This window comes from Podarcis pityusensis (genome assembly GCF_964106645.2).
Source record: "Podarcis pityusensis genome assembly, chromosome: 10".
Classification (NCBI taxonomy): domain Eukaryota; kingdom Metazoa; phylum Chordata; class Lepidosauria; order Squamata; family Lacertidae; genus Podarcis; species Podarcis pityusensis.
In genome coordinates, this window is record NC_138035.1 from 48,375,473 (window position 1) to 48,403,208 (window position 27,736).

The following is a 27,736-nucleotide window of genomic DNA, read 5'->3' on the forward strand; positions in this document are numbered from 1 at the left end:
TGAACTTCCTGTTGGTGGTTGTATCAGATAAACATGCAGTTGTTTTGAACACTAAGATCATTTATAGGGATGGCATATTGGAAGTACTGCTTAAAAAAACAAAAACAACAAAAACCCCTATACTTGGATTTTCTTGGCACACTTTCTTGAGCTACTATTTGTGGGTAATAGCTTTCAAACTGTGCCTCCCCACCCCTGCAATGGTATTAAAAATTAAACACAACTCTCTTGGTGTATAAAATTTTGCTCAGCCTTGATTGATCTCTTAAATCTGCATGCTTGCTTTGAGCATTGCTGGTCCATTTTTTATTCATCAAAGTGTAACACAATTTGTAAAAATAGGAGATATTTCCATACAATTTAGCAGGCTTCCTTTGAAAAGGAAATGGCTATAATTTTTGACAGTGGTTAGAGGTGATCTTTCACAGCTTAACATGCTTTGGATAAAAGAGACCTGTTACTCTAAGAACTATACAGCTATATAACCACTCTGTGAAACGTTTCACACCGAAGCAAACCTTGGTTTGTCTCTCACTCAGTGTATATTTAACAAGGAGCCTCACTCAATCCTCTCTCTGCTGCCCTGACCACATAATGTGCAGCGTAGAAACTTGCATCGACAAGGAGACCTATGTAATATATATGTTAGCAACAAATGTTTGTCTTATTCATAAATTTATAATTGAAAATTCATATTTCAAAGTTCTTAAAGGGATGTATATAAAAAATTTTAAAGGATGAAGTGGCTTTATGCAAGTTCCTTATGCATAAAGTATGCGGTCAGGGTTCAGCTCTGCTCAGACCTTGAAACGGAGGTCTCCTCATATGAGGAGCAGGAGAAGCAGGACCCTCCAGCAAATGTCCAAACTGTCAAGGAGTCTGAGAACATATCAGATCTGGACATCCATGCCCCAGAACTGGAAGGCCCCTCTCCAGCAGCCCGGGTTCCATTATATTCCCATTGGACCACAGGAACAGAGGAGCTGGCGAACAAGGAAGACACTTAAGAGCTGCCACCGAAGTGCCTGGCTAGCTGTGTTTGAGATACTCCCAAGGGGTGGGAAGTACATGGAAACCCATGCTTGAATCAGTGCCTGACCTGGGGGAAATGGACAGATGCAATTCTACAAAAAAACCTTCTCACAAAAGAACTACATCCTGCATTCAATTGCAAAAAATAAAGTTTATTTTTTGCAGCTGAACATGGGATGGAGTTCTTTGATGAACTCTTAAACTTCCAACCCTATTAGCAGCAAGTGAATCGGAATCAACGCTTATTTCAGAAAGGTCTCCTTTCAGTCTTGTTGCAAGCTGCAGCAGTGCCAGCTTTTGATCAATGTATTCCAGAGGTGTGAAAATGCCCTGGGAGATACCATGGTTGTGGCTTTTTAAAAACATCACAGTAGTTGGTTAAGCTCTCCACTATTACTGTTTCATTGCAAATAGACTTTAGCATTTCTAAATGTGGGGGGCGGGGGGAGATAACATACCGCTAGTCACTTTGAATGGCAACACAGCTTTTAATGGGTAAGAGAAGGTATTAAATCCTTTTCTCATATTCTGTAATTGCTACCTTTGTATAAGAATTCTCAGGTGCAAAGTACTGTGGAGGTTGAGGTAATGACTTATGCTACCAATGTATTGGCTGTTCAGAACAAAGTTTGATAATTCAAATAAGAAACTCTATAAAATCTTCTTGACTACCACTATTTCAATTCTTCCTAAGTCTGGTTCAGCTTTTGTTTATAATATAGCAATCAATATTTTAGCCCATGGCAAGCATTAATATAGTTGCATGAAAAGCTGGCATATATCAGAATTTGCTAGGTTCCAAGATCAATAGAATACAGAGTTTTACACCGCATACAATACCAATGCTAGCAACTCATGAAACTGTAGCTTTTTTTTTTTTTTTGAGCTATTACTTCATGAAAAATCACATTTATTTTTTACTGTACCTTCTGTTAATGTAGCATTGGGCGTAAAATAGCACATATTACCTGAAACAATATAGTATTTGAATCATTCGTAGTATAGTTACAATGGACCCTAGAGTTGGCACTGAAATCTGGAATTACCTATTCCAACCACTGGATTTAAGAGGGTGGATCATTTTCCCCCCGCCAAGACCTATTTCAAAATTAGTATGAAATGCCCCACCTATGTAATGGCCCACAAGAGAGACCTGACTTCCCTTTACATACACAGGCATGCTTCACGTGACACAGTAAATTGAATTATGGATTACTGGGAATGTGCTGGTTCCCAGAGCTGAGAACAAACCTTGGCTAAGCTCTTGTACAAAGAAGAGTGAGAATAACCATGATACCCAGTGAAGTCATGCGCAGAGTATCCCAATTTAAATTAATTGATATAAATCAATTGATTTCTGTGTGTCTACTCCTGAGTATGATTTAACTGGCTATCACTTTCATGCAGGTTACTAATCTAATCTTGGGTTTTTTCCTGACTGCTTTCAAAAAAGTTGAATCTGTGACAAAATGTTTGTACATGAAGTGTTTCTGTTCAGGGTTCTAGTGATCCAGCCAACCATGTCCTTTTCCAGGATATTCCATTTCCTGCAATTTTCTGTTTTGCCCCCATCAGGCAGTTAGCATTTTGTGGCTGTCAGGGAACTGCCATCGGAAGGAAGGGAAGTGAAAGGGCTCACACAGGTTGGGAGAGACTCAGCAGCTGAAGAGGGAACCAGTAGGGGGAGAGGAGCTGGGCTGAGGGAAAGGGAGCTGGAGGGATGGCTCAGAGACACTTCCAGCGAAAACAGTGGGGAGGTTTCAGGACCTCCTGTAGGGACACCCACTCCTCGCCGGAAACTGTCACGCAGAGAGTCCAGAAGACGTGTTTCCGTTAAGGAGCTTTTATGTTGGAAGCGATTCCGAAAGCAACCACTGTCGGAATCTGCCAGCGACTGACGGAGCCATGTTTAAGGGGCTCCGTTACAGACAGAGGTTTGCAAACTTGACCAAACTCTGAGGGACTAGGATTTTACACACAAGCAGCTCATCGTCCCATCACAGCATTCCGACAGTCTTCGTGAGCAGCTTGTGCAGGAGAAGGCATCATGAGCAACCCAGCCGGAACCGGAGAAGCAGGAGCTGGAGCGGGTCCAAGCCTGGAAGAAAGGTACCGGGTGTTGGAGGTCCAGCTAGCGCTGCAGACGGCGAGGCTTGAGGAGAGGAGGGCTCAGGATGCAGACAAAAAGGGGAAAGACACCCAGCTCGTCAGAAAGGTACCAGGATTGGTGCAGAAGTTTGGGGGGGAGCCCAAAGACTATCATGGCTTTCGGACAGAGATGCAATATGCCCTCAATCTGCAGTTTGATGAATTCCCTGACGAGGAATCAAGAGTGGCTTTCGTGATTGGGCATCTTGAAAAGGGGGCGAGAGACTGGGTTAGACCCCTGATGGCAGCGAATAGTGACGTCCTAAAGGACACGATGAAGTTCTTTCGCGCCATGGATCTGATGTTTTCCAGCGATATTGAACAGGGAGTGGTCCGCAGACAGTTAATGGCTTGCAAACAGGGGAGCCGATCTGTCCGTGAGTACTGGACTGAATTCACCATGTTGATCCATAAATTGGGGTGGGATCTATCGGCGGAACCCATTCAAATGCCTTTTGAAGAAGGGCTTTCTTCGGCTGTGAAAGACGAACTTTCCCGGGCGCCCAGGGCGGAGTCTATGGACCAGCTGACCAAATCCGCGCTGACCATAGGAGCGCGCCAGGAGGCGAGAGCATTGGAGAGGCGGGAAGGGAAGGGGGAACGTTGGAAGGAGTTCCGCATTCCAGACATTCCAGAGCCAACTTTCCCGCCGGCAGAGCCGATGGAAATCGGAACAGCGCGCGCGCGCGCAGTTTCAAAGCCCAGTGAGGGGGGAAAGAAGGAGGGAAAAGGCGCCCGGAAATGCTATCTCTGCCAACAGCCAGGTCACTTTGCCAGAGTCTGCCCCCAGAGGAAGGAATGGCAAGGGATGGTAGGAGCTGTGGAGGGAAGAGAGGAAGAAATACCGAAGCAAGTAAAAGCCAACGCCTGGCTGCCACCGTCGGGGCACAGCAGTCAGGCCAAAGAGCAGTGAAAGTGCCCACGCCAGAACCTCCTAAACCCGCCCTAGTGATAGAAGTGGCGCTAGAGCTGCCAAACGGACACCCTCTAAAGATAAAGGCGCTGTTGGACTCAGGCAGCTCCTGCAATTTCATGAGCAAAGAGTTTGCAGCTGAACACCAGATACAGACGATCCCTTTAAGCAACCCCCTGCAGGTGACCACGATCGATGGCAGGGAGCTGTTGGGAGGAGAAGTCAGCTTGCAGACCGTCCCAATGATAATGAAGGTGGCAAGGCACACCGAACTGATAGCGTTTAATGTGGCCACCTTGGGAGGAGCTCCCATTATATTGGGGATGAGCTGGCTAGCGTTACATGATCCGCTGGTGGGCTGGCATCAGAGAGTGGTTTCTTTTGGTTCAGCACATTGCTTAGAACACTGCAAAGAGGGAAAGGGTTTGGCAGGGGCCCAAGCCACCCTAGCAGGGACTGAAGTAACGGAGAACGTGAAGGTACCACGACAATACGCAGATCTCCGCGACGTCTTCAGCGAAAGGGAAGCTGACCAATTACCCCCGCATAGACCCTTTGACTGTCAAATCAATTTACTCCCTGGGGCACAGCTCCCTGTAGGCAAGCTGTACGCCATGTCAGACAGAGAGATGCAGGAGCTAAGAGAGTTCATTGACAAGAACCTGAAGAGAGGGTTCATCAGAGAGTCCAGGGCGGTGGGGGGCAGCCCAGTGTTTTTTGTGGATAAAAAAAACACGAACAAGCCGAGGCTTGTGTGTGACTTCAGGGCCTTAAATGCAGTGTCAGAACCAGTGGCTTTCCCTATGCCCAGGATTGACGACATTTTGACAAGGGTCAGGAAGGGAAAGATTTTTACTAAACTGGACCTAAGGGGGGCGTACAACCTGATACGAATAAGGAAGGGGGATGAATGGAAAACCACCATGTTCACCCCTTTGGGGGCATTTGAATATTTAGTTATGCCCTTCGGCCTACAAGGAGGCTCCGCGTGCTTTCAATCGTTTATGAACCACGTCCTGGGGCCTTTGCTTTACAAGAATTGTGTGGCCTTCTTAGACGACGTGTTGGTGTATTCTGAGAATGAGGAGCAGCATGTGAGAGACGTCAGAGAAGTGTTGAGCAGGCTGCAAGCCAACCAGCTGTGGGTGAAACTGGAGAAGTGTCAGTTTCATACCAAGGAGGTGGAATTCCTGGGGTATCGCCTGTCAGACAAGGGATTGGCCATGGATCCCGGCAAGGTCCAGGCGGTGCTGGAATGGAAAACACCCAAAACAAGGAAGGATGTGCAGAGGTTCCTAGGATTTGGGAACTTCTATCGTAAGTTCATCCGAAACTTTGCCCACCTGACGGCGCCCATTACGGACTGTCTCAGCAGTAAGAAGAAGTTCGTTTGGACTGAGGAGGCGGAGCGAGCATTTGAGGAACTAAAAAGGGCCTTCGCCTCGGAACAACAACTCCTGCATGTGGATTTACAAAAACCGATGAGAGTGGAAACTGACGCATCAGACAGAGCGATTGGGGCGGTGCTTCTGCAGCCAGGGAAGGAGGAGTCAGAGTGGAGACCGTGTGCCTTTTTTTTGCGAAAGCTGAACAAATCCGAGAGGAACTACACGGTGTATGACCGAGAACTACTAGCCATTCATGAGGCGTTCCGGAGATGGAGGCACCTGCTAATTGGCGCACAACATAAGGTGCAAGTGTGCACTGACCACAAGAACCTAGAGTATTGGAGGACGGCACGAGTGCTCAACCAACGGCAAGTGAGATGGGCCCAAGAGTTCTCCAAATTTAACTTTGAGATTTGTTACGTGCCAGGCCCAGAGAACATTAGGGCGGACGCTCTCTCACGCAAACCTGAATATTTGGAGGAGGAGGGAGCACCCGAAGAGAGACATGTCATTCCAGAGGACCGCTGGGTGTGTGGGGCGGCATTGGTGGGACAAAGAGAACTGGTAGAGGAAACAGAGAATGATGAATACGCCCAGAATAAGCTCAGAGGTCTTAGGGGTGAGGGAGAGGAACCAGGGGGTTTCGAGGAAAGAAATGGAGCTTTGTATTACAAAGGGGCACTGTATATCCCTGAAGGAGACTTAAGGGGGAGGGTACTCAAGCAGTTGCACGACAGCCCCACGGCGGGGCATTTTGGACAACACAAAACCATGTGGTTGGTCACCAGGGAATTTTGGTGGCCTAAGGTGAGGGAAGATGTACGGGAGTATGTAAGAGGGTGTGAGCAATGCCAGCGAGCCAAAGGGGAGAGGCGGGCACCGGCGGGGCTATTAGAACCCTTACCAACCCCAGAACGACCTTGGGAGGCAGTGTCGATAGATTTTATGACTGATCTGCCGAAGTCCAAGGGGAAAACAGCCATCATGGTGGTGGTAGACCTACTAACAAAGATGTGCCACTTTGTAGCCTGCTCGCATGCAGTCACGGCGGAAGAGACAGCGAAGTTATTTGTAGAACACATTTTTAGGTTGCACGGGGTGCCATTGAGGGTGGTCTCAGACCGAGGAAAACAATTTACTTCCAGGTTCTGGAGGAAGCTCATGAGCTTACTGCAGGTGGAGGTCAACTTTTCGACTGCCCGGCACCCTGAAACCAACGGGCAGGCGGAAAGAGCAAACGGGGTCCTCCAGCAATACCTGAGGTGTTATGTCAATGACAGAGAGAATGACTGGGTAGAAAAGTTGGCGCTGGCGGAATTTGCCTACAACAATGCCGAGAATGTGTCCACAGGGATGAGCCCCTTCTTGGCTAATTATGGGTGTCATCCCAGGGCTTTCCCAGGGGGAGAAGGGGAGAGATGGGGTGTCCCGGCAGCCGAGCATTTTGTAGAAGAAATGGAAGCAATCCATCGTCAGCTCCAACTCAACTTAGAAAGGGCGAAGGAAGAATACAAGAGGCAGGCAGACAAGAACCGAAGGGAAGGTGAAACCATAAGGGTGGGAGATAGGGTGTGGCTGTCAACCCAAGGGTTGCCGTTCAAAGGAGGTTGTAAGAAATTAAGACCCAGGAGATTGGGTCCCTTTGAGGTCATTCAACAGGTCAACCCAGTGGCTTTCAGGCTCCGGTTACCCAACCACATGAAACTGCACCCAGTATTTCACAGGTCGTTACTGTCACCGTATGAGGGGGGACGAGAAGGGATGGCCACTCGGGGACCGGTCATAGAAGAAAGGGAATGCAGCAGCCATGTGGCAGAAATCCTCGACGCCAGATGGAAGGGGGATCAGGTGGAGTATTTGGTAGCGTGGGAAGGAGAACCGGAGTCAGAAAACACTTGGGTAATGGCAGAAGATATCAATGACGAGGTATTGATAGAAACGTTCCATCAAAGGTTCCCAAGGAAACCTCAGCCTGTGGAGAGGTTCCGGAGGGAATACTTTGGGACCACCGATGAGGAGGAGGAGTTGGAAGGATTCTCGGAATCGGAAGGGGAAGGGGAGATGGACTCTGAGGAGGAGGAGTACTTCGAGACCAGGAACCGCAACAGGTGGAGAGAAGTGTTCGGGACATCGGAAGATGAAGGAAGTTCATTCCGGGGTTTTGCCTCCTCACCGCCCGTAGAGGAGGGGGCGAGAGGGGATGAAGGGGGCCCTGGAGGGGAGGTGGATGTCAGGGAACTGCCATCGGAAGGAAGGGAAGTGAAAGGGCTCACACAGGTTGGGAGAGACTCAGCAGCTGAAGAGGGAACCAGTAGGGGGAGAGGAGCTGGGCTGAGGGAAAGGGAGCTGGAGGGATGGCTCAGAGACACTTCCAGCGAAAACAGTGGGGAGGTTTCAGGACCTCCTGTAGGGACACCCACTCCTCGCCGGAAACTGTCACGCAGAGAGTCCAGAAGACGTGTTTCCGTTAAGGAGCTTTTATGTTGGAAGCGATTCCGAAAGCAACCACTGTCGGAATCTGCCAGCGACTGACGGAGCCATGTTTAAGGGGCTCCGTTACAGACAGAGGTTTGCAAACTTGACCAAACTCTGAGGGACTAGGATTTTACACACAAGCAGCTCATCGTCCCATCACAGTGGCCACTGTGTGTTTGTTAAAGAAATGTATAGTTCCACAATTCTTTGGTTTTCTAAATACAGTAACACCTTTCCTTACAAACAAAAAACTCCAAGGCAATACTATATTGATTGCAAAAGCACGATACCCTTCCCGTGCATTCATATCAAACATTACTGTAAGTCTAAAAATGGAATTGCCATTGAAACCGAGACTGCGATAAGTGAAAATATTAGTGGCGTGTCTACACAAATAGTAATCCAAGAACTAGCATTCTTTCCCCTTTTTTAAAATATATAATTTTTATTAAATTTTCTATTTTACAATTTAGAATACTCATTTGAACATCCTTAAAATATCAGTGACTTCCTTTCTTCTCTTTCCATGGTTCATTTTGCATATCACAAATCCCTGCATATTTTACAAAAACTAAACCATTCAGTACAGTGGTACTTCTAGTTGCAGACATGATCCATTCCGGGGTGCCGGTCGCACCCTGAAAAGTCTGGAACCAGAGTGACGCTTCTGCACAAGCACAGAGCACAATAGAGCGCTTATGTGCATGCGCAAAGCGTGCAGAACACTTCTGTGCACGCATGTGTGGCAAAACGCACGTGTGGCAAAAAAAGTATACACTTCTGGGTTTGCCGCGTTCGCAAGCCAAAAAGATGCAACATGAACCTAACGCAGCATGAGGAATGACTGTACAGTGGTACCTCGGCTTAAGTACTTAATTTGTTCCGGAGGTCCGTTCTTAACCTGAAGCACCACTTTAGCTAATGGGGCCTCCCGCTGCTGCCGCGCCGCTGGAGCACGACTTCTGTTCTCATCCTGAAGCAAAGTTCTTAACCTGAGGTAATATTTCTGGGTTAGCGGAGTCTGTAACCTGAAGCGTATGTAACCTGAAGTGTATGTAACCCGAGGTACCACTGTATTCCATTATTACATCCATCAAAACTTATTTACCTTATTTACACTGTTGAATTTATCTTAATGCTGCCAACATTTTCAAGTGTACACAATTCCCCCCCCCCATATATTCAATAAACATTTTCCATTCTTCTCTAAACATGTGTTCTTCTTGTTCTCTTATTCCATATGTTACGTCTGCAAGCTGCACATATTCTGTCAGCTTAAGTTGCCATTCTTCTTTAGTTGGGACGAGCGAGGTCCCAACTAAAGTACTATTCTTTTCCCCTCGCTGTGATTACTTACCCATATATCTCTGAAGAAAGGTGCATGGAATTACATGTCTGAAGCATATATTTCCTAAAATTGGAAAGCAAATAATGTAGATGAAACAGGTCCAGTACAGTGAAATGGGAGAAATGTTTGCACTAATGTAGCTGAGATTTTTTGGTGGCCCGCTGATTTATTTATTACTGCTTCCATGTGATTTTTACAACTAGCTTGACATGAAAATGGACCACTTTAAAAAGTATTATATCTATTCTATGCAATCATCTGGCAAACAGAACATCCTTTTTTCCCACTTGGCAACCAATATTGCATGATTTTGCCAAATAATTTCAGCTATACTATCTTGTTCTCTGACACATCCTGCAATGGGATATATGCCATCACATTCTACAGTGGCGTTCTGTGTTCACACAAGACAGGGACAAAGTCTCCTGTGTTTATGCAAGAGAATGAACAGAACAAACCTGACCTAAGAATGGCAGCATTCAGAAGCAGTGGGAGAACATTTCAGTCTCCCAGGATGCTACTGCCTACAAAGTTGTTACACTTCAATAAAAAGACATTATAGGGAGACTTCAGTGTGAAGCTGCAATTCACAATTCATTAGCGAATTCTTTTGAATAGAGACTCAGTGGGTGCATGGTTCCTACTAGCGAGAATAGTTGTCCCTTTTTACATGATAAATCAGCATAGCAAGAAAGGTGGGAGTAAGAAAAATAAGAGAGAGATTCAATGGCAATGGAAGAAAATAATACGGATAAGCAAGCAAACAGATTTGAATGTATGATTCCAGTTAATTCACTTGAGGACATATTCACAGGACATACTGACTTCCTCAGTGAGTTGCAGATAAAAACTGAACGGTTCAACACAAAGTTGGAAGTGTTCTGTGTTCAATTCTCATTTTCTACACATTCTGTGATCCTGTGAAAGTGTTTCAAGAAGAGCTCGTGAATACATACGGTACTGTTAATTTGATTGGGCTCTAGCCTACAAATGTTTATGCCACAAGTCTCCTGAGTCTCTGATATGGCTGCCTCTCTGGAGTTAATAATATTATGTTTTTCCTTCTTCCCCCATTACATTAACATTCTGCTTGTTAAATTGAAATCTTAGTATTGCTTTTTGGAAACCATGTGTTTCATTCTCGTCTATTGCTTATCTGCATAAATATCTTGGCAATTATAACTTTAAGGTGCTTTGTTGTAAAGCATATTAACTAATTAGAATTCTCATTGAAATACGCTATGATGCCTTGTATATATGTAAAATGGATATTGCTCTGTATTTTTAAGACAGCTGTAAAGCATTCAGTTCAGCTCACACGCTGCCAAATTACAATTTTTACAGAAAATAAAATAGTTGGCTTAGAGCCCAGACTTTGCCAATTAATTGTATTAAATGAAAAACTGAAAAATAATTCTTCCTAATCCTCATACAGCAGGTACTTGACACAGTCCACATTGTTTGAAACAAAGCACTACAGAGTCTCCAGTAGCCTTGTGCCTAGTGTCAGAAATCTTAAATTATACGAAACTCACACAATTCAGTTAAAGTAACTTGCAAATTATATTTTTGTTCCACAGAGCATGAGTGTAAAGAAAAACACAACGCTTATTTCAAATGGTTGCTCTTTCATAACCTCTTCAAACATTAGATTGTAAAGATTGGGGAACTATCCAGAAAAAAACATTCTGATGTCTTAAAGAAGCACAACTTAATCAATTTACAGTGTATCCAAGGAGCTCCAAGACAACGTAATTCGGGCAATATGTTTGCCCTAGGGTTCCCGAACCATATGCCAATTATCCTGTTTTTACTCTATTCCTATAATTGTGCACTTTTGTTATAGCAGTTTACGTTTCTTTTGTATGGTTGTTGAAGTGTTTTCAAGCACTCTGAGTTTTCAGTTATAATTATGGTTTTACATGTAGGGGGTAGGATAGATGTATAGTCGTACCTTGGCTCCTGGATGCCTTGAGAGTCAAACGTTTCGGTTCCCAAACGTTCGAAAACTGGAAGTGAGTGTTCCGGTTTTGAAACGTTCTTTTGAAAGCTGAGCATCCAATGGGGCTTCCACGGCTTCCTGCAGCCAATCAGAAGCCGGGTTTTAGAAGTCAAATATTTCGGAAGTCGAATGGACTTCCGGAACGGATTCTGTTCGATTTCCGAGGTATGACTGTACTGTAATTTCTACGGCAGATGTATCCCATGATCCAGGCCAGGGTTCCAGAATGCCCTTGCCTAGGCCTAGATTTTACTACCCCAGGACTTGCAGAGAACACCAGGGTGTATCTAACTGAGCAAGGAGAGTACAATAAAATTAATATCTCCATTTAACTGGCATAACCTCAGACATCAGGTTCTTATTTTGCAGAGTCCCAGGCCTCTAAAATCAACAGCCAGATGCAGACACAAGTGGAATGTATGCTACAGGCCATAACAACAATAAAGGATTTTGCATGCAGAGTCCCAGCTTCAGTTCTAGGAATCTTAACGAAAAAGCGAGATGAATGAAGAAAATTTAATCAACCATTTGCGAAAGCTTTATGGAAGCAAATGCTATAGCAATGATGAATGAGTGGAAAGACAGAGACCTCTTCAACCTTCAACCTCTTAAGCACAGATATTGAGAGAGAATTTGAAGTGACAAAAGTACTGTACGAGATTGTACATGACTTGGAGTGTTAAGGTCTCAGATACTTAGCTATTATTATACAAGGGGGGAAATCCTTGATTGACTTGATTATTGAATTGTTGAAGGTTTTTAGTATTTTGTAAAACTATGTACATACAGTGCTTTCCCCCTAGAAAAATAGGTGCTGGTACTCACCATGAAGTTGTTACAGTAAGTGTCACACTTTTTAACAACAACAAAAAGAGGTGCCGGTACTGCATACCCTTGATTACCCCGGGGTGGGGGCGGGAAGCACTGTGCAGATCTGTTTGAAAAATTAAATGTTGAGTAAGCGGTCACGGGATTTAAATCCTCTAAACTGGATAGTACGTTCAGTAAAAGTAACTCAACAACAACAACAAAAGACCCCTCCGCTTTTGTGTGTGTGTGTGTGTGTGCGTGCGCGCGCGCACACACACACACACACAGAGTGTTACCTCGGGTTAAGTACTTAATTCGTTCTGGAGGTCCGTTCTTAACCTGAAACTGTTCTTAACCTGAAGCACCACTTTAGCTAATGCGGCCTCCTGCTGCTGCCGCGCCGCCGGAGCACAATTTCTGTTCTCATCCTGAAGCAAAGTTCTTAACCTGAGGTAATATTTCTGGGTTAGCAGAGTCTGTAACCTGAAGCGTATGTTACCCGAGATAGCACTGTATCTATTTAGGCCTTTTTACATCTAGAATGGATAAACATGAGTTTCCACAACCTGCTGAAATGATAACAGAAGAATAAATAAATGGATTGCAATCTGTTGAGCTGTATTCATATAAGGAAATGCAGCTTCATTTGAAGCTTTTAAAATAGAGCTTTTCCAACCTGTTTCCCTCCAGGTGTTTTGGTCTACAACTCCAGGCTGTGTTGAACTGAAGAGCAGGGCACTTCTCCAACAGCAGGAGTGGATATGCTTCAAAACTCCGCAGTTACTTCTCAAAGCCCTACTGCTTTCACTACATTTTGTTGTGTTTACATTTAACACTAAACTATTGTCTGATGCTACTTGCATGAACAGGAAGGAGCCGCCATGGCCAGCATGAAGACATCTACAGAATTTCGTTCCTTTCCCCGCAAAACCTAGCTTGTCATTATATATGAATTAGAGATCTTGGTTTAAAACAAACACTGCTTATTTAAATTGTCCGCTTTATAACATGTGGTTTTAGTAGGCTTGTTTAGAAATCGACAAGAGTTTGTTTTAAATGAGGATAGCATTAAACTAAACTCTGTACAAAAGTTCTCATGGTTGTACGGAAACAGGGGAGAGAAGAGTGTAACAGCTCATGCACGTAGCTCTAAATGATGGTTTGGTGTGTGAAAACCAGGCCACTATATCCACAGTTAAATGCGACTAATTCAGTGAGTTATTTCGTGTTGCAGTTTTTTTATGGGGAACAAAATATCTCTTGTTTTTTTTTTCTTACTTTGTTTTCTCTATTGCTTTTGTTAGTAGCCTGTCTGAAAATTAACGAAGGTGAAAATTGCAATCAATTGTGTTGCAAAGGAGCTGATGTTAATCTGGGAGCATTGTTGATGAATAATGGCACTGCTTTAGAAAGGACACTATTCATTAGAACCACAGTATTTCTAAAAGGTGTTTCAAGAAAACTTACTTTGTCAGAAAAGAAAGAAATATTTTCCAAGGCATTTAGTTTTAAACATATTAACATTCATGGGTTTGTACAAAAATACGGTTTAATAAATCCAAGCCCTTATACATAATAGTATGTGCATACTATTTTCATTGAGTACATATTGTGGAATAATTAAAGTGTTCTGACATGGAGAATATTTCCCCAAGTTCTGCATATTTTGCTTATATACAGGTGATATGCATACTTTAATCTTACATGTCTTTTTTTGTGTTGTTATGTATGCCTGTTTCAGTAAAGACCGCCCTTTCACAGCCGTGACGAGTTCACACAGTTAGAATGCATTTATACAATAAGCAGTGCTTCCCTATCGTTCTTCCATGGTTGAGCTTTCCCACAAAGGTCTCACTGTGCGGTATGATTGTCCATTTAAATATGTTCAGCTTATGCTCAAGAACCAGGGGCATTTTACACAATATTTTAAAATCCCTTCTTTGAGTATCTTCTGCGGGTACAATTGTGTTGTGTGTATGAAATCAAAATCGAAAGCGTAAACATGCCAGTTTAGCATTTTAAATTTGCGTTCAGGCCAAAAGTGATTTTGCACTGCAAATGGTTTGATTTAAGATCTATTGCTGCTCACCTGTGGGATATAATTCCGAAAAAGAAGCAAAGTGAAGCCTACTTTTCATCTCTTCCACCATTTTTCAGCTGTACCTTTCCAAAAGCAGTGTAAGGTAAAGGTAAAGGGACCCCTGACCATTAGGTCCAGTCATGACCGACTCTGGGGTTGCGGCGCTCATCTGCCTTTTTTGGCCGAGGGAGCTGGTGTACAGCTTCCGGGTCATGTGGCCAGCATGACTAAGCTGCTTCTGGTGAACCAGAGCAGCGCACGGAAACGCCGTTTACCTTCCCGCCGGAGTGGTACCTATTTATCTACTTGCACTTTGATGTGCTTTCGAACTGCTAGGTTGGCAGGAGCAGGGACCGAGCAACTTCGTGGGGATTCGAACCGCCGACCTTGTGATCGGCAAGTCCTAGGCTCTGTGGTTTAACCCACAGCGCCACCCGCGTCCAAAGGCAGTGTAGTGGGAGACAAAAGAAAGTTGGATGTGCCCCACTGCTGCACACCATGAGCTTTCCTGAGCAGCCTGCTGGAGCAACCCATTCTCTGCAGAGACTGGATAGTTTAAATCAGTTTGTTTAAATTCTGGTTTCTGGTGTGCCTCCTGTATTCACCAAGTTCTTATGATTTATAGATTTAGACCACAAATGGAAAACCTGAAGCCTTCCGTGATATATAGGCTAACTCTAGGATATTGTAGAGTCAGAAAATATTCAGAAAAGGGCAAAATGATCAAGGGGATGCAGCGATGAGGAAAGGCTGCAGATTTGGGGACTTTTTAGTCTGGAGGAAAGGTGAACAAGAGGTGAACGTTATGGAAGTTTATAAAGGGCTCATCCACATTTACCTTTTGCCCTGCACTTTCTAGGCACAGCCCTGTGCTTTAAAGCACCGTGTCCAAGCCTTTTATTTTAATTTTATTGCTTTGGTGCTTCCCTTGTGAAAATCTGCTCTTTAATGGTGAATTGGAACAAATGGTAATTTGGGGTTTCAGCAGATTGCCAATTCGGCCGTAAAGAGCAGTGATTTTGCGGGAAATGTGCTGCCCCCCCCCCCCCGCTTAAAAAAGGAGCACTTGGACACAGCGCTCCCTTTAAAGTGTGTAGAAACACAGCACAAAAGGAAGTCTGGGTGAGCCAAAAATTATGCAAGGCATGAATAAAGTAGATAAAGACCATTTTCGTCTCCCCCCCCCCTCATAAGTCTAGAACTTGCAGACATTCAGTGACCCTGAATGCTGGAGGAATCAGGACAGATAAAAGGAAGTAGTTCTTCACACAGTGCATAGTGAAACTATGGAACTCACTGTCACAGGAAGCAGTGATGGCCACCAACTTGGATGGCTTAAAAAGAAGATTGGACAAATTCATGGAGGAGAGGGCTCTCATTAGCTGCTAGCCATGATGGCCATGCTCTGCCTCAAATGCTTCTGAACACCAGTTGCTGCAAACTGCAGGAAGGACAGTACTGTTGTGCTCAGTTACTGTGCTTCTCACAGGGGGCATCTGGTTGGCCACTGTGAGAACAGGACTAGGTGGGGCACTGGATTGCATTATGTTCTTATGCGCTCCATAAAACCATCATCTTCTTGGTGGACATTGAGAAATGGTTGATGTTGTGCCTTGTCTACAGTTTTGCAGCAAAAATATGTGAGTTGCTGGGGTTTTGTTTCCAATTTTTTTCCTGTATGAGTCTACTGCCTTTGCTGCTATTTTGAGATGACGTTATAGCTGTGATTCAGTAGCATATTATCACTGCTGTTTAGTGGCAGAAAGCTTTCTGTCTTTGCACCTATAATTTAACATTCCCTAGATTTGTCAGCCTATAATACAGCAGAGTAAGATGTTGATAGCAGTCAGACTTTCAACTGATACTTTCAAGCATTTTTGCTATGGATGTCATTCGCAACTCATGTGAAAGACTGGTTGTGTATAATGGAAACTTAGACGAGGAAGGGAGGAATCAAAGTTCATCAGGTACAACAGACAAAGTCCCTTTGTTGCGTATATATTTACGCTAATCTAATGCACCATCGAATCTAATGTGTACCTCAGTTTTCAAAACCTTGAAACCGATAAAGTATTTGCTGGTGCATGTAAATGCGCCATCGTATCTAATGCGCACCCTAATTTGGCAAAAAAGAGTGTGCATTACATTCAAGTAAGTACAGTACTCAGGTGAAGCTATCAAGTGGTAAACTTTGCTGCCTGAAAACGGCACTCTCAGTTGACTGCGTGACTTAAACACATGGTTGCAGAGACACGCTTAGGCTTCGTTTTGGCTAGTCGTGAGAGGAGTGCTACTCTGATCGGTTGAGTGGATCTCATGGGTCTCTCTCAAAGAGATTCCCACTCAACTGATCATTGCAGCTTCTCCCCCCGCCCTCTCAGCTGTTAGTTTCCATTGTGAGGAAAGGATACCGTGATTGATTTTTACACTTTCGTTTCTTTTCTGTAACATTTGTACCAGCCCTTATGTTAACGCTTGTTAGAAATAATACTATTAATAGTTAGTAATAATTAGGCGGTTCTTGGAAAAGTCATCAGGTCAACATGGTAAGAACATTTTCTCAATTTGCAGCCCTGCCCCTCTGCATGTCTATTCAGAATCCAGAGCCACTGAGCTTATTAAGTAGCACGTGTATTTAGGATTACAGAATAGACTAAAAGTAGGATGGCAGCGTTTGGGTTTTTCTGCTTATTGCTGTAGCACACAACTATCGATTTTGGGAAGCATCCTGGGAAGAAAGGTACAGTATGTTTGCATAATTAATACAGGAAGCCATCCATGTGACTCAAAGCCCATCATGTTTTTACTCGGAGAGGTGGTGGTCATGTGGACTGGCAGCGGCAGACATTCCCTGCCTGTTTCTGTGCTCTATAGCCACAGAATCAACCCTGTGTAACTAGCTATCTAGGTGTGCTGTTTCAAGTAGTGTGAGGGGTTCTCGCAAAGTACGGTATATCATAGACCGTATCATTGATGGTCTGTGATACACTTTGTGGGCATCTTTTGTGACAACTTCTAAATGCCTGCTGGAAACTTTTCTTTTCTGCCAGTCCTATGCCAGTCCTTCCACAATGGTTTAATGATATTTGTTTTTAAAGTTTTATGCTTTGCTTGCATGGTTTTTTTTTACGTTTGTATTGCTGTAAACTGGTTTGAAATATTTTTACGCTGTAGCAGTATATAACCACTTCTTTTTATAAATAAATAATAAACACGATACATTTTAGATAATGTTATATATATATATATAAAGTTGTGTGGGGTTTTTTTTTAAGGTGGTACCATAGGATTCTCGTTGCCTGTGATTAATATGTTTTATTTCCTCACTTCTTTGCCTTCTTTGGGTGTAGGAGAAGAGGCTGTGATAAGGTATTAAGAGGCAGTGATAAGCTTTCCCCTCTCTTAGGAAGGCTTTCCATTGATATTGTGTTGGCATAGTTGTGAAGCTCTCAATGCCTTATTTGAGCTGTACCTTGATGCTCCCCTTGCTCTTTAGAAATTATTGCTACTATGCAGCCTAACACAAGTAGAGCCATTATTGTGGTATTTACCTATTGGGCTAAAAGACTAGCTTAAGCAAATGACATGTATTTGATCTGACTAACTTCCTGCCTTCCATGCTGGGTGATTGATATAGAAATGCCTGCCAGGTGTCTTAAGCTGAAATCTTAGGCACATTTAACTGGGATGAAGTCCGACTGAATTTCAATGGTGTTTATTTCTCAGTAGACGCAAATGGGACTACGCTGTACAAAATGTATTTAACTACTTCTATAAAATTGGGGAAAACATGAATTATACTTACTGAACATTTTTCATTTTGTGTATTTTATTTTTTTCCTCCTAGGATGAATAAAAGATACTTACAGAAAGCCACAAAAGGAAAACTGCTAATAATAATATTTGTTGTAACACTGTGGGGCAGAATAGCATCTGGGGCAAACCACCACAAAGGTAAGAAATTGCACGGTATGGTACTGATGTGGCACCTATCTGCAAACTCCTTGCTTCAAGGTGATAACAGTTTAATGGTATTATTATTATTATTATTATTTAAATCATGTGATTTTTCTTTGTTCATTGGCTCCTGTGGGTTGTTGTTTTATGTCAATGTGTTGACAAATCAGTGTTAAGTAATGTTTTCTTTAAGTAATGTTGCCTTAGTTTCCTGCTATTGTGTCCTGAAATAATTTTATGTTAATCCTTTTTAATAACTTAGTTTTTTTAATCACCACAATTTTGTTTTTCTTATCTGAAGATGGTAAACTTGAAAAATTGAGCAAGCTTATAATAAAGCTGTTTCTCCCATTAAAAAAATGTTCATCAAAGAGTACATAGAAATACTGTAAATGAGTTCATGAAATGAGCCTCGTAAAAAACTATCTTGAGTAACACGTGGGCTGCTGTAGCAGTCCAATTATCCATGCCAATGAACTCTGAAGAGACATTGTGTGCGTGCTGAATAGTCGTGTCTCCATTCTCAATAAGACCTCAGAGTGTTCTTCTCTGGTGTCTACAGAAATAGGGCTTCTCCCTTATTGCAGTGTACTCTTTCACTTGTCACTATAGAATTATGCTTACAGTTCTGACAGCTTTTAGCAGCTTGAAAGTAATACCCTTTTTTATTTTTACTTTTATGACTAGGAACTCTTCTCCAGGGAACAATATCCGTTGATTTATGGATTAATAGGAAACAGCTCTCTTGTTATACCTAATCAAAAACACCTTGAGAGGCTAGTAATAGTTTTTGCTCTACAATACAGTCCTAAAGTTTATTTCTCATTTTGAGGCGCCTGTGTACATTCTCAGGATTCAAGCTTTGAAAATTTGGCTGTGGTTTAATTAAAGTTATGGAGAATGAAAGGGGAAGGAAAGATTTGGAATTAGTAAGGATTTAGCATCAGTAAGGACCAAAATAAGAAGAAAAAAAACCCATGGAAAATCCATAATCAGATCTCACGTTTCCTCCCCTTTAAAAGCAACTGCTGAAGTGTGGGGATAAATGTGGATAAAGGTTGCAGTGCTGGGAAACATTTTATGTTTTCTTCTACCCACCCCACATCAGTTTTCCTTATCTAATTAACAGCTCTTGGAGCTACTGTTTGACCCACTGAAGAAGACATACCGTATATGGCTTCCATATCGTGTCACTGCCTTCTTCCCAGCTCAGCAGATTAGAGGTGAAACCACACCAACCAATTTGAGAGAAGGATTTGATTGCTTGCATGCATACTGTATACATGCCCTTGACTGGTGCACTTGACTTGTTGAACACATTTCAAAAGGGTTGGCTACCATTGTAGGAAGACCTGCAAAGGAATAGGTACGTCTTCAATTTATTTGAAAAGCTGCAGTTGTGATTGAAAGTCAGAAGCCAACCCATGCACAGGTCAGTATGCATTATGTCTGCATGCCATAATGTGACTGGCTCAGCACATAGCAGCATGACTGAAAGTCAGCAATGGCTGATGAAAATCCATAGGTGCCACAGAATCAAACAGGTTGTAAGAAAAACAAGACTATGAAGAAATTATTCCTACAATCCTGAATTAAGACTTTAACACAGCCTAAACTATGGATTAAAAAAACCTCTGGCTTCCAGAGGCTTCAAATATTTTCCATGGCAATGGTCAGCAACAGGCACCCAGTTGTCAGTCATGTGGGCCACTTATATTAATTTTTGCTATGTAGTTAAGGAAAGCAAAAGGCCTTATTTTACTTCCAAGGCAGCTTCATGTTGTGATAAATACTATTATAATAGCATTGCCTCATATGCTGCTTTTCTGAACAAACCGTGTTGGACTATACTATTTCGTTAATAATGCTTGAGAACTTCACAACTGTGCTGAGCGTCTACAGTTTCTTAAAAGTATAAAATATATATTCTCTGTTACAGCTCTAACCACATAATATATTATAGGGACTCACAAACTGGAGTTTTTTTTGGGGGGGGTTGGCCATATTGTTGACTTAATAGCAGTTAATGTACATAGCTGCTATATAGCATCACAGCATCCAGCTGTCTTAACAATGCTTTTATCAACAAGGCTATTTAAAGAAAATGCTCGTTTATGCTTACTAGGTGTCTTTTTCTCATTTATGCACTACAGGGGCTAGAATTGGGGTTTATAGTACTGCTGCTGTCTCTGGCCGCAGACCCTGCCTCTTGGCACACTGAGCAAAAAAAAGGTCAGGGTAAACTGTGCAGTCCAGTATTGAACTCAGCAGCACCTGACACAGAGCTGAATTAATCATATTCATACTGAAAAATTGGAACAGTTTTATTGTGTTCCCTTGCATGGCTGCTGTTTCATTTCACCCAAAATGTCATTTCATCCAAAGCCCAAACCTAGGGTATTCAAACAGCTGTCATCTCAAATGTGCAATAGTGATGTGCTGTCTGGTCTACATCACAGTGTTCCAATGGTGCCCTGCTGATTTCATCTTCTATATTCTCTCAGATTCTGTTATCTTTGCTCTTCGTATACCTGGCAGATGTTCTGGGGCTAGCCGTGTAATTAAGTACCCAAAAGTTTCCTTCTTCCAGATGCCTTATTTTCCTCAGTAGTCATTCCTTAGAAATGCAAAAGCAACCTTCAGCCTTGTCAATGCCTAATACTTGGACTTACTACTTTTTGGTTTTTTCCTGAAACTTCTACTGCTAATGGTTCCCATTTTCATAATGCCTCAGAAGGAAACGTTTTCTGTTGCTAATTTACTTCTTGACAATGGGAAGTTTTCAAAAAAAAAATCGGCAAGATTGTCAGTTTCACTGAAGACTTGCTTCATAGCTCAGTTGGTTAGAGTTTGGTGCTGATAACACCAAGGTTACAGGTTTGATCCTGTTTGGGACAGCTGCATATTCCTGCATTTTGCAGGGGCTCTCTTCCAACTCTTATGATTCTATGATTCTATTAGGCAGTTTGTGGGAAGGATCTGTCAGGCCTACCAAGGCTTTTTAGATCAGTCAGCTGAGGGTGAAGACTCAGAGTTGGATCCCTTCGGGACACAGCTGTCAACCTTCCCTTTTTTTGCGGGAAATTCCCTTATTCCAGCACCGTTTCCCGCTGCTTCCCGCTGGTATCCCGGATTGTTAGATATCCCGTAGACTGTCCCCGGGACAGGTGAGGCTGCTGATCCCTTATTTTCGAGGCTGCTGTTCCCTTATTTTCAAATCAGAAAGTTGACAGCTGGCTTCTGGAGATGCAGCAAAAAAGTATACCAGACATGTATGTATATACGTCAATCAACACATGGCATGTCACGATTGCCCACCTTGCTTGCTTTTCAGTCTGCCTACCTGCATTTTCGTTACTGGTGCTACTGCTATCTCCTCATTTGGTGTGAGAAAAATCCAGGAGGAGGGAGTGCTTCCTTTTGAAGCACGAAGAGAGTGTCATGAGACAAAGGTTCTTGAGAGCAGAAGCAGTAAGACCTACAAGGCCTACACAATCACTCAAGCCTGCTAACTGTTAACAGCAAACTGCTAAGTCACTGCGACTCACAACTCATCTTGAGTGATGACTCATTCTCTCTATAAAAGTAGCCAGCCTCTCTGTGGGCCTCAGTCTGTGTGTCTCAGCCAGTGTGTGTGTTGTGTTGTTGCAGACGCAGTGGCTCCAGGACTAGTAAATCAGTAACTAAGACTGTGCCTCTGTGAGGGCCTCTCAGATAGCTGCAATGAGACTCTGTGTATGCTCTTTAACTATGCTGTTTATCAACAACTTTGTTTTCTCAAGTAAAAGTTTTATTCTGTTTATGAAGAAAATTCTGTGTTGATTAATTTACACAGATTGCCTGCTCTCTCCAACCACAAAATGTAGTAGAGGGGTGGAAACCCATCCCATCTTACTTTGAAAGGTGGGGTGCCACATTTGGTGGTGGGGTGCTTTGCTAACTTTTCTTAGTTGGAGAGGGAGAAGAAAGTGGCTGTGGAAGGAAACAGGCAGGAAAGGCATTTGAATTGCTGGTAGGTCCATTTCTCTTTTCAGCCGAGAAGTCAAAACCACAAAGTGGCGACATAGCACACTAAGTCTTTTGTCTTCCACGTGCTGTTAGCAATGCCTATAGGTGTGCTACTGCTTTTGTTTAAATGGTGCAATTTATTTTTAGGCACCGTAGGCAAGACACAACTGTTGGTGGCTATCAGGCTTACTTCAGAGAAGTCACCAGGACCACAGACTCAGCAGATGTGAATGGCCTGTTTGATTGTTGAGTAACAATATAATAATTGGCTCAAATAACAAACAACTGTTATGATGATCACGACAATAATGATTATGCGTTCTCAGAGCCAAATCATGTTTCTAAAGGCAAACATAATAGTTGCAGGACATAAATCTTGCTAAAGATCATGAATGTCACTAAAACCAACAAATTTTTACCTCAGAATTCAAGCATTGGCTCCCTTTTGGCTTATAACTTCAGCCTAATAAGTATACAATATTGACATTTAGGTCAGCCACTATGTTTTCTGGTCCTATGTATGGCTTTCAAGGAAATACACACTTAAGGGTAGCTTGACTGGTGGCAAATGGGAGAGATAAAAAATAACCATAAATTTGCTCTTGACTATCAGCAATTCCCAAAGCGCTGTAGCATTTTCTCAGCACAGCTATTTGAGTGACTACAGACTTCTTTACCTTTTTTTGAAAAAGCATTGCTTCACAGTTGAAGGTTACAGCAGGCCTACTTTTAAATTACATCAAGGCTGTGATGCAGAGGAGACAAAGTTGAAGCTTGTGTCATTAGTGTTATAGTATTACAGCTAATCTTATACCCCATATGACCTTTTGGGTCTTGCCCTGTGTGAAGAAATGCATATTCTACCTACCCCACATTGAGAGAATATGCACCTCCCACAGTGTGCATGTACATCTCTTACCTTGCATGAGACCTAGAAATGGAAGAAGAAAGTATAGATGTCTTGTGCTTTCCTTCTTGCTGCTTCCTTTGAATATCTGAAGCAGAAGAAACCGTAAAAAGTTTTTTCTTTTCTTTTCTACCTCTCACACTCTTGCCCTTTCGCTGTGTATTCTGTTTGCTTTTTCTGGGCCAAGAGAGGCATGAAATAGGTCAGCTTCAGCACTGGATAATAATTGAATATTATAAAAATGGCAGAATGGCACAAAGACTGTTGGACCACATTGCATTTAATTCTTTCAGGGTTTTCTGTTTCTGGCCTATATACTTAAGCAAAGGATGTTTTAACAGCCAGAGGTGAAAGCTGCCGAGCTAGAGTTTATTGATGCTGCCTTTCTTGGTTTAGCAACACGGTCTCTCTTGGTTTGATCAAAAATGGATCCATCAATTCACAGTTCAAATTGGGCACCAGCCCCAAAAAGGGGTGTGCGTACCTGTGCTTATTCACAGCCATGTTTATTAGTTCCTTGGTAGATTCAGCTAATTTATCTGTGTATGTTATCTCTGCTGTCAGAGTATTTTCTATTACCTTTTAATCTCACCTTATGAAATAGATATCTCCTCCCCACTGGACATTTGTGAATTTGTACTGTTTGTTAAAGAGAAGGATACCTGTGTGGATAAGCAAAATAGGTGCTTACTTAACAGAGAGAATTCACCAAACTCTTGAGAGGGAGCATCCTGCAAGCTTGCCCTAGGATAATCAGATTTTAAAAAATCACCCAAAATTTAAGAGCCTAAGGATACACATCTTTAAATGTGCCTGTCAGAAGTATCTTTGTTAACGCCTTCTTTCAATAAAGTTGTGTCATGTATGATGACATGCAGAGAGGCAGGAACTGAGAGAGATGAGATTATGAAGATGGAAGGAGAACAGTCTGAATTAGTTCCACAATAAGGAGCTTTTTCATTCAGGGGGAAAACAAAAACCCTCATTTGTTTTCTAAGAATTCTTTTCTGGCTAATAATGTTATGTGAACTGATGGTGCTGCATACATCTTCCTGACTGAGGATGTAGAATTGGTAGTTCCTAATACAAGCCATGGTGGACACCGCTTGGAAATTGAAATTCACCACTCCCCAGACTAACCCACCTGGGAGCAAGAAACGTGTGTGTGTTTGTTTGTGTGTGTGTGTATCTGGGAAACAATAACCACTGAAAAGCCGTATTGGTGATTAAGCAGCATATAAATAACTAATAAATCATTGGAAAGTATAATTATCAAGAGAGCTGACCGAAAAGGTACCAAACAAAAAGCTGCCTTGGTTGGATGTACTGATCATGTAGTTTATAGCAATCGGCAAGAGGAAGAGGTTTAACCTAGTAAATAAGTAATTGTATATAAGGCCCCCCAACTTTCCTAAGATGCAAAATAACTTGCTAGCTATCTAGTTAGTTAGCTAGCTAGCTAGCTAGGTAGCTAGCTAGCTAGCTGGGGAATAACAAAGAAAGGATAGAGATCCCTGCCTCTTCTCCAGCAAACCAGCATTTCTGTACTGCATAATAGCTCCACCAACCTGCTTGCTTGCTTGCTTGCATGCACTTCTCTGTTCCCTCTACCTATCATGCAAGTAGGAAAATATGAAGAGCCTTCCCTGCTGGATCAATGCAAAGACCTATCTAGTTCAGAAGACCTGAGATCAACACTGCGATTCCCAGCAACTGGTATTCAGAGGCGTACCTCTTGCAACAGTGAACACAGTCATCACGACAGCCTTGCGTTTCAGTAAAGCACTGCATTAAAACCATTTGCACATACGCATACAAAGCACCTGCTGTTCATGCCTGGACTGTTGAGCACCGGCTGCACATGGACAGAATTTCACAGCATCTCATTTTACATTCTGAGCCTGGGAAGAACTTTTGGAGAAAGCGCCTGTCAGGGAACTTCCAGCGGCTCAAAGGGGAGAGATATAAGGGCAGTTTTGTTACAGGGAGCCTCTGAAAATCTTGTGAAGCAGTTCCTCTTCTGGCGAGGAGGAAAGCCCCACCTAATGGAGAAGAGGTGCAAGGACCAGAGGATGCTAGGAAGAGCCTTAACACCGAGCCTAAGCAAGCCGGAGAGGCGGGGAGCACGCCCCTGCCAGCGCCCATCCTGCGCAGTAGTCTGAGGCGCAGGGAGGAGCGGAAAAGGCTGGGGGTGATGAGACTTTTATGTTGCGGGAGGTACAAAAACAGACCACTCCCGGATTCTGCTAGTGATTGAGCCAGACATGAACTTATGACGCTCTTCACTGTAAATAGTTTGCGCCAAAATAAAGCCTGTAAAAGACAGGTGGGAGTCTTGCCTGGTTACTCTCGAGCAACCGCAACAGCACCTGACAGCGCCATTCAAAATATATCAGAGCATTTACAAGCTGGGCAAGTTTGTTATCCAAAGCAGCTAATTTCAAACTTTGGGGACATCAGCTGAGGAGGACATCTATACAGTGGTACCTCGGGTTAAGTACTTAATTCGTTCTGGAGGTCTGTTCTTAACCTGAAACTGTTCTTAACCTGAAGCACCACTTTAGCTAATGGGGCCTCCTGCTGCCGCCACGCTGCCAGAGCACAATTTCTGTTCTCATCCTGAAGCAAAGTTCTTAACCCAAGGTACTATTTCTGGGTTAGCAGAGTCTGTAACCTGAAGCGTATGTAACCTGAAGCGTATGTAACCCGAGGTACCACTGTATCCTGTATTGTATGGAAGATCTAAGTGCTTTAAGGAACACAGCTTCCATCATAGTAAGAGGCACTAGTTTTGTCGCAGTGTGGCAAGTTGTTACACATCAGGATATAACTGTATTTCATGTTAGAAATAAGTTCCATGTTTTCAGTAGAGTTTTGGGAACCTTTTAAAACAGAGCTATTGGGGTTAGGATAGAACCTATCCACAAACAAAACCCATGATAGCAGGAGGTTGTTTGGTGCCTTCTGCAAGCATATACTGTGTGTGTGTGTGTGTGTGTGTGTGTGTGTGTGTGTGTATTCAACAATCACCTGCCTCCCTGCTCAGGCCACTTTAGTTCTTTGACTTTATTTAGGTATGCTATTGATTCATCAGGCCTATGACTTAAGAGACTCAGTATTTATATGGGATCGATAATACAGAGGGAAGGTGATACCAAGGGAGATAACTTTAAAAGAGAGGATTTCACAAGACTAGCGGTGTGTCTTGTTAGCCCCCTTCCCCCCCCCTGAAGGTCTGAGTAGAGCTATTCCCCTGACTATGCTCATCAAACAGCTTTGCCTGAGGCCTGCTGAATGAAGTTGAACTTTAAAAATTAAGACTTTTCCCCCCAGTGAGCAAGCTGAGGTGTAGGATAGCCTACGAAGCTTTTTCAAAACTCCGTTGAGTTAGGGAAGTCTTCTGAAATGTCTAAAATTACGCAGAAACAGCTGAAAAGTAAAATATTAAAAATGAGCACAGTATTTTTAAAGGAGGTTGTTTATGCGTTGTGGGAGGTGTATTTAAATATGGAGAGGGAGGGTTATTCTAGTTTAATTGAGGGCTTATAAACACTTTTAAGTTTCCTGTGCTTTCCAAGCACAGGTTTGAGAGGTCTTTTGTCTCACTGTTTTCCCCAGGAAAATGTGCTGTTTACCACTGAATCAGAACAAATGTCAATTGGATTTTCTGCAGATTGTCTTGTGTTCCAATTCAGCGGTAAAGAATGGATGAGCCCTGGCCACACTTGCTTTACACCATTTCCAAAAATGCAGTTGCAGCTACTTTAAGAGAAATGGTATGGACCAGAAGAGGGCATCCATACTTTTAAAGATTACAGGAGTGAAAGAGATGACCAGACAAATCATGCAGTTGTAAACAGATCAACTTAAACTCGATCTGAAACCACAAGTAAGAGACGAATGGAGTTTATTTACTAATAATTAAATTTCTTGGATCCCAGTAGCTATTACTCCGTGCTCATCCTACAAAAAATCTTTAAACAAAGTAAAAACAAAAATAACAATAAGGAACATGGAAATTTTACATTTCATCTCAGTCATTTGAAATGTTACATTTCATCTCAATCAAGTATGTCTGCAAGTATTGGATCAGTGCCTGGAGGCAGCAAGGGCCAATAAGGGCCAATAAACAAAATGGCGGCACTCTTGATAGGTGTTTTCTGTGGCAACCTGTTCTGGATCAGATTGCACTCCTTTAGAAGGAACAGCTAGCGGAGGGAAAGAATATTTCTTTCTACTTAAGTCTAAGGGCTCATGCTGCCTTTCACTACTTTTTTTTGTTTTTTCGAAGAGGGTGCAGATATGCAAATATGCAGGAAGTGGGCTTCATGTTCACATGTCTCTAGAACTTGGAGGAAGTCTTCGTCCAGATTAAATTCAGCTTGTCTGCACTATCATATGCTACTGAGCTGTTGCCATTATGTTCCTATGACACGGAGCCCATCGAAGTCTAGTTCGCACTAATAGCCTCTGGACAGGACTTGGTTGTAAACATGGAAGAGAAGTGTTATATTTCGCTTTAAATTTAATTTTCTGATCAATATTGAAAGAGTGATTAATATGAGCATATGCAACATGTTCATGATAGTTTAGTGCCTGATGTTAATTTGATGTGATTCTCTGTTTGGCCTATACACTCCCATGGATGATTCCAACAAATTTAATTGT

General features: G+C 42.8%; 1 protein-coding gene across 3 annotated transcripts in view; it reads left to right on the top strand.

The window, feature by feature from the left end:
• Nucleotides 1–27,736, top strand: part of TAFA2 (TAFA chemokine like family member 2) — a 139,407-nt gene that overhangs the window by 74,650 nt on the left and 37,021 nt on the right. For all 3 annotated transcript variants that reach the window (XR_013990916.1, XR_013990917.1, XM_081022434.1), the window contains exon 2: nt 18,044–18,150. Coding sequence is in view for 1 of the 3 variants with exons in the window: in XM_081022434.1 (XP_080878560.1) it covers nt 18,045–18,150 (106 nt within the window). In the remaining 2 variants the exon portion in view is untranslated. The remainder of the gene's footprint in view (nt 1–18,043; nt 18,151–27,736) is intronic.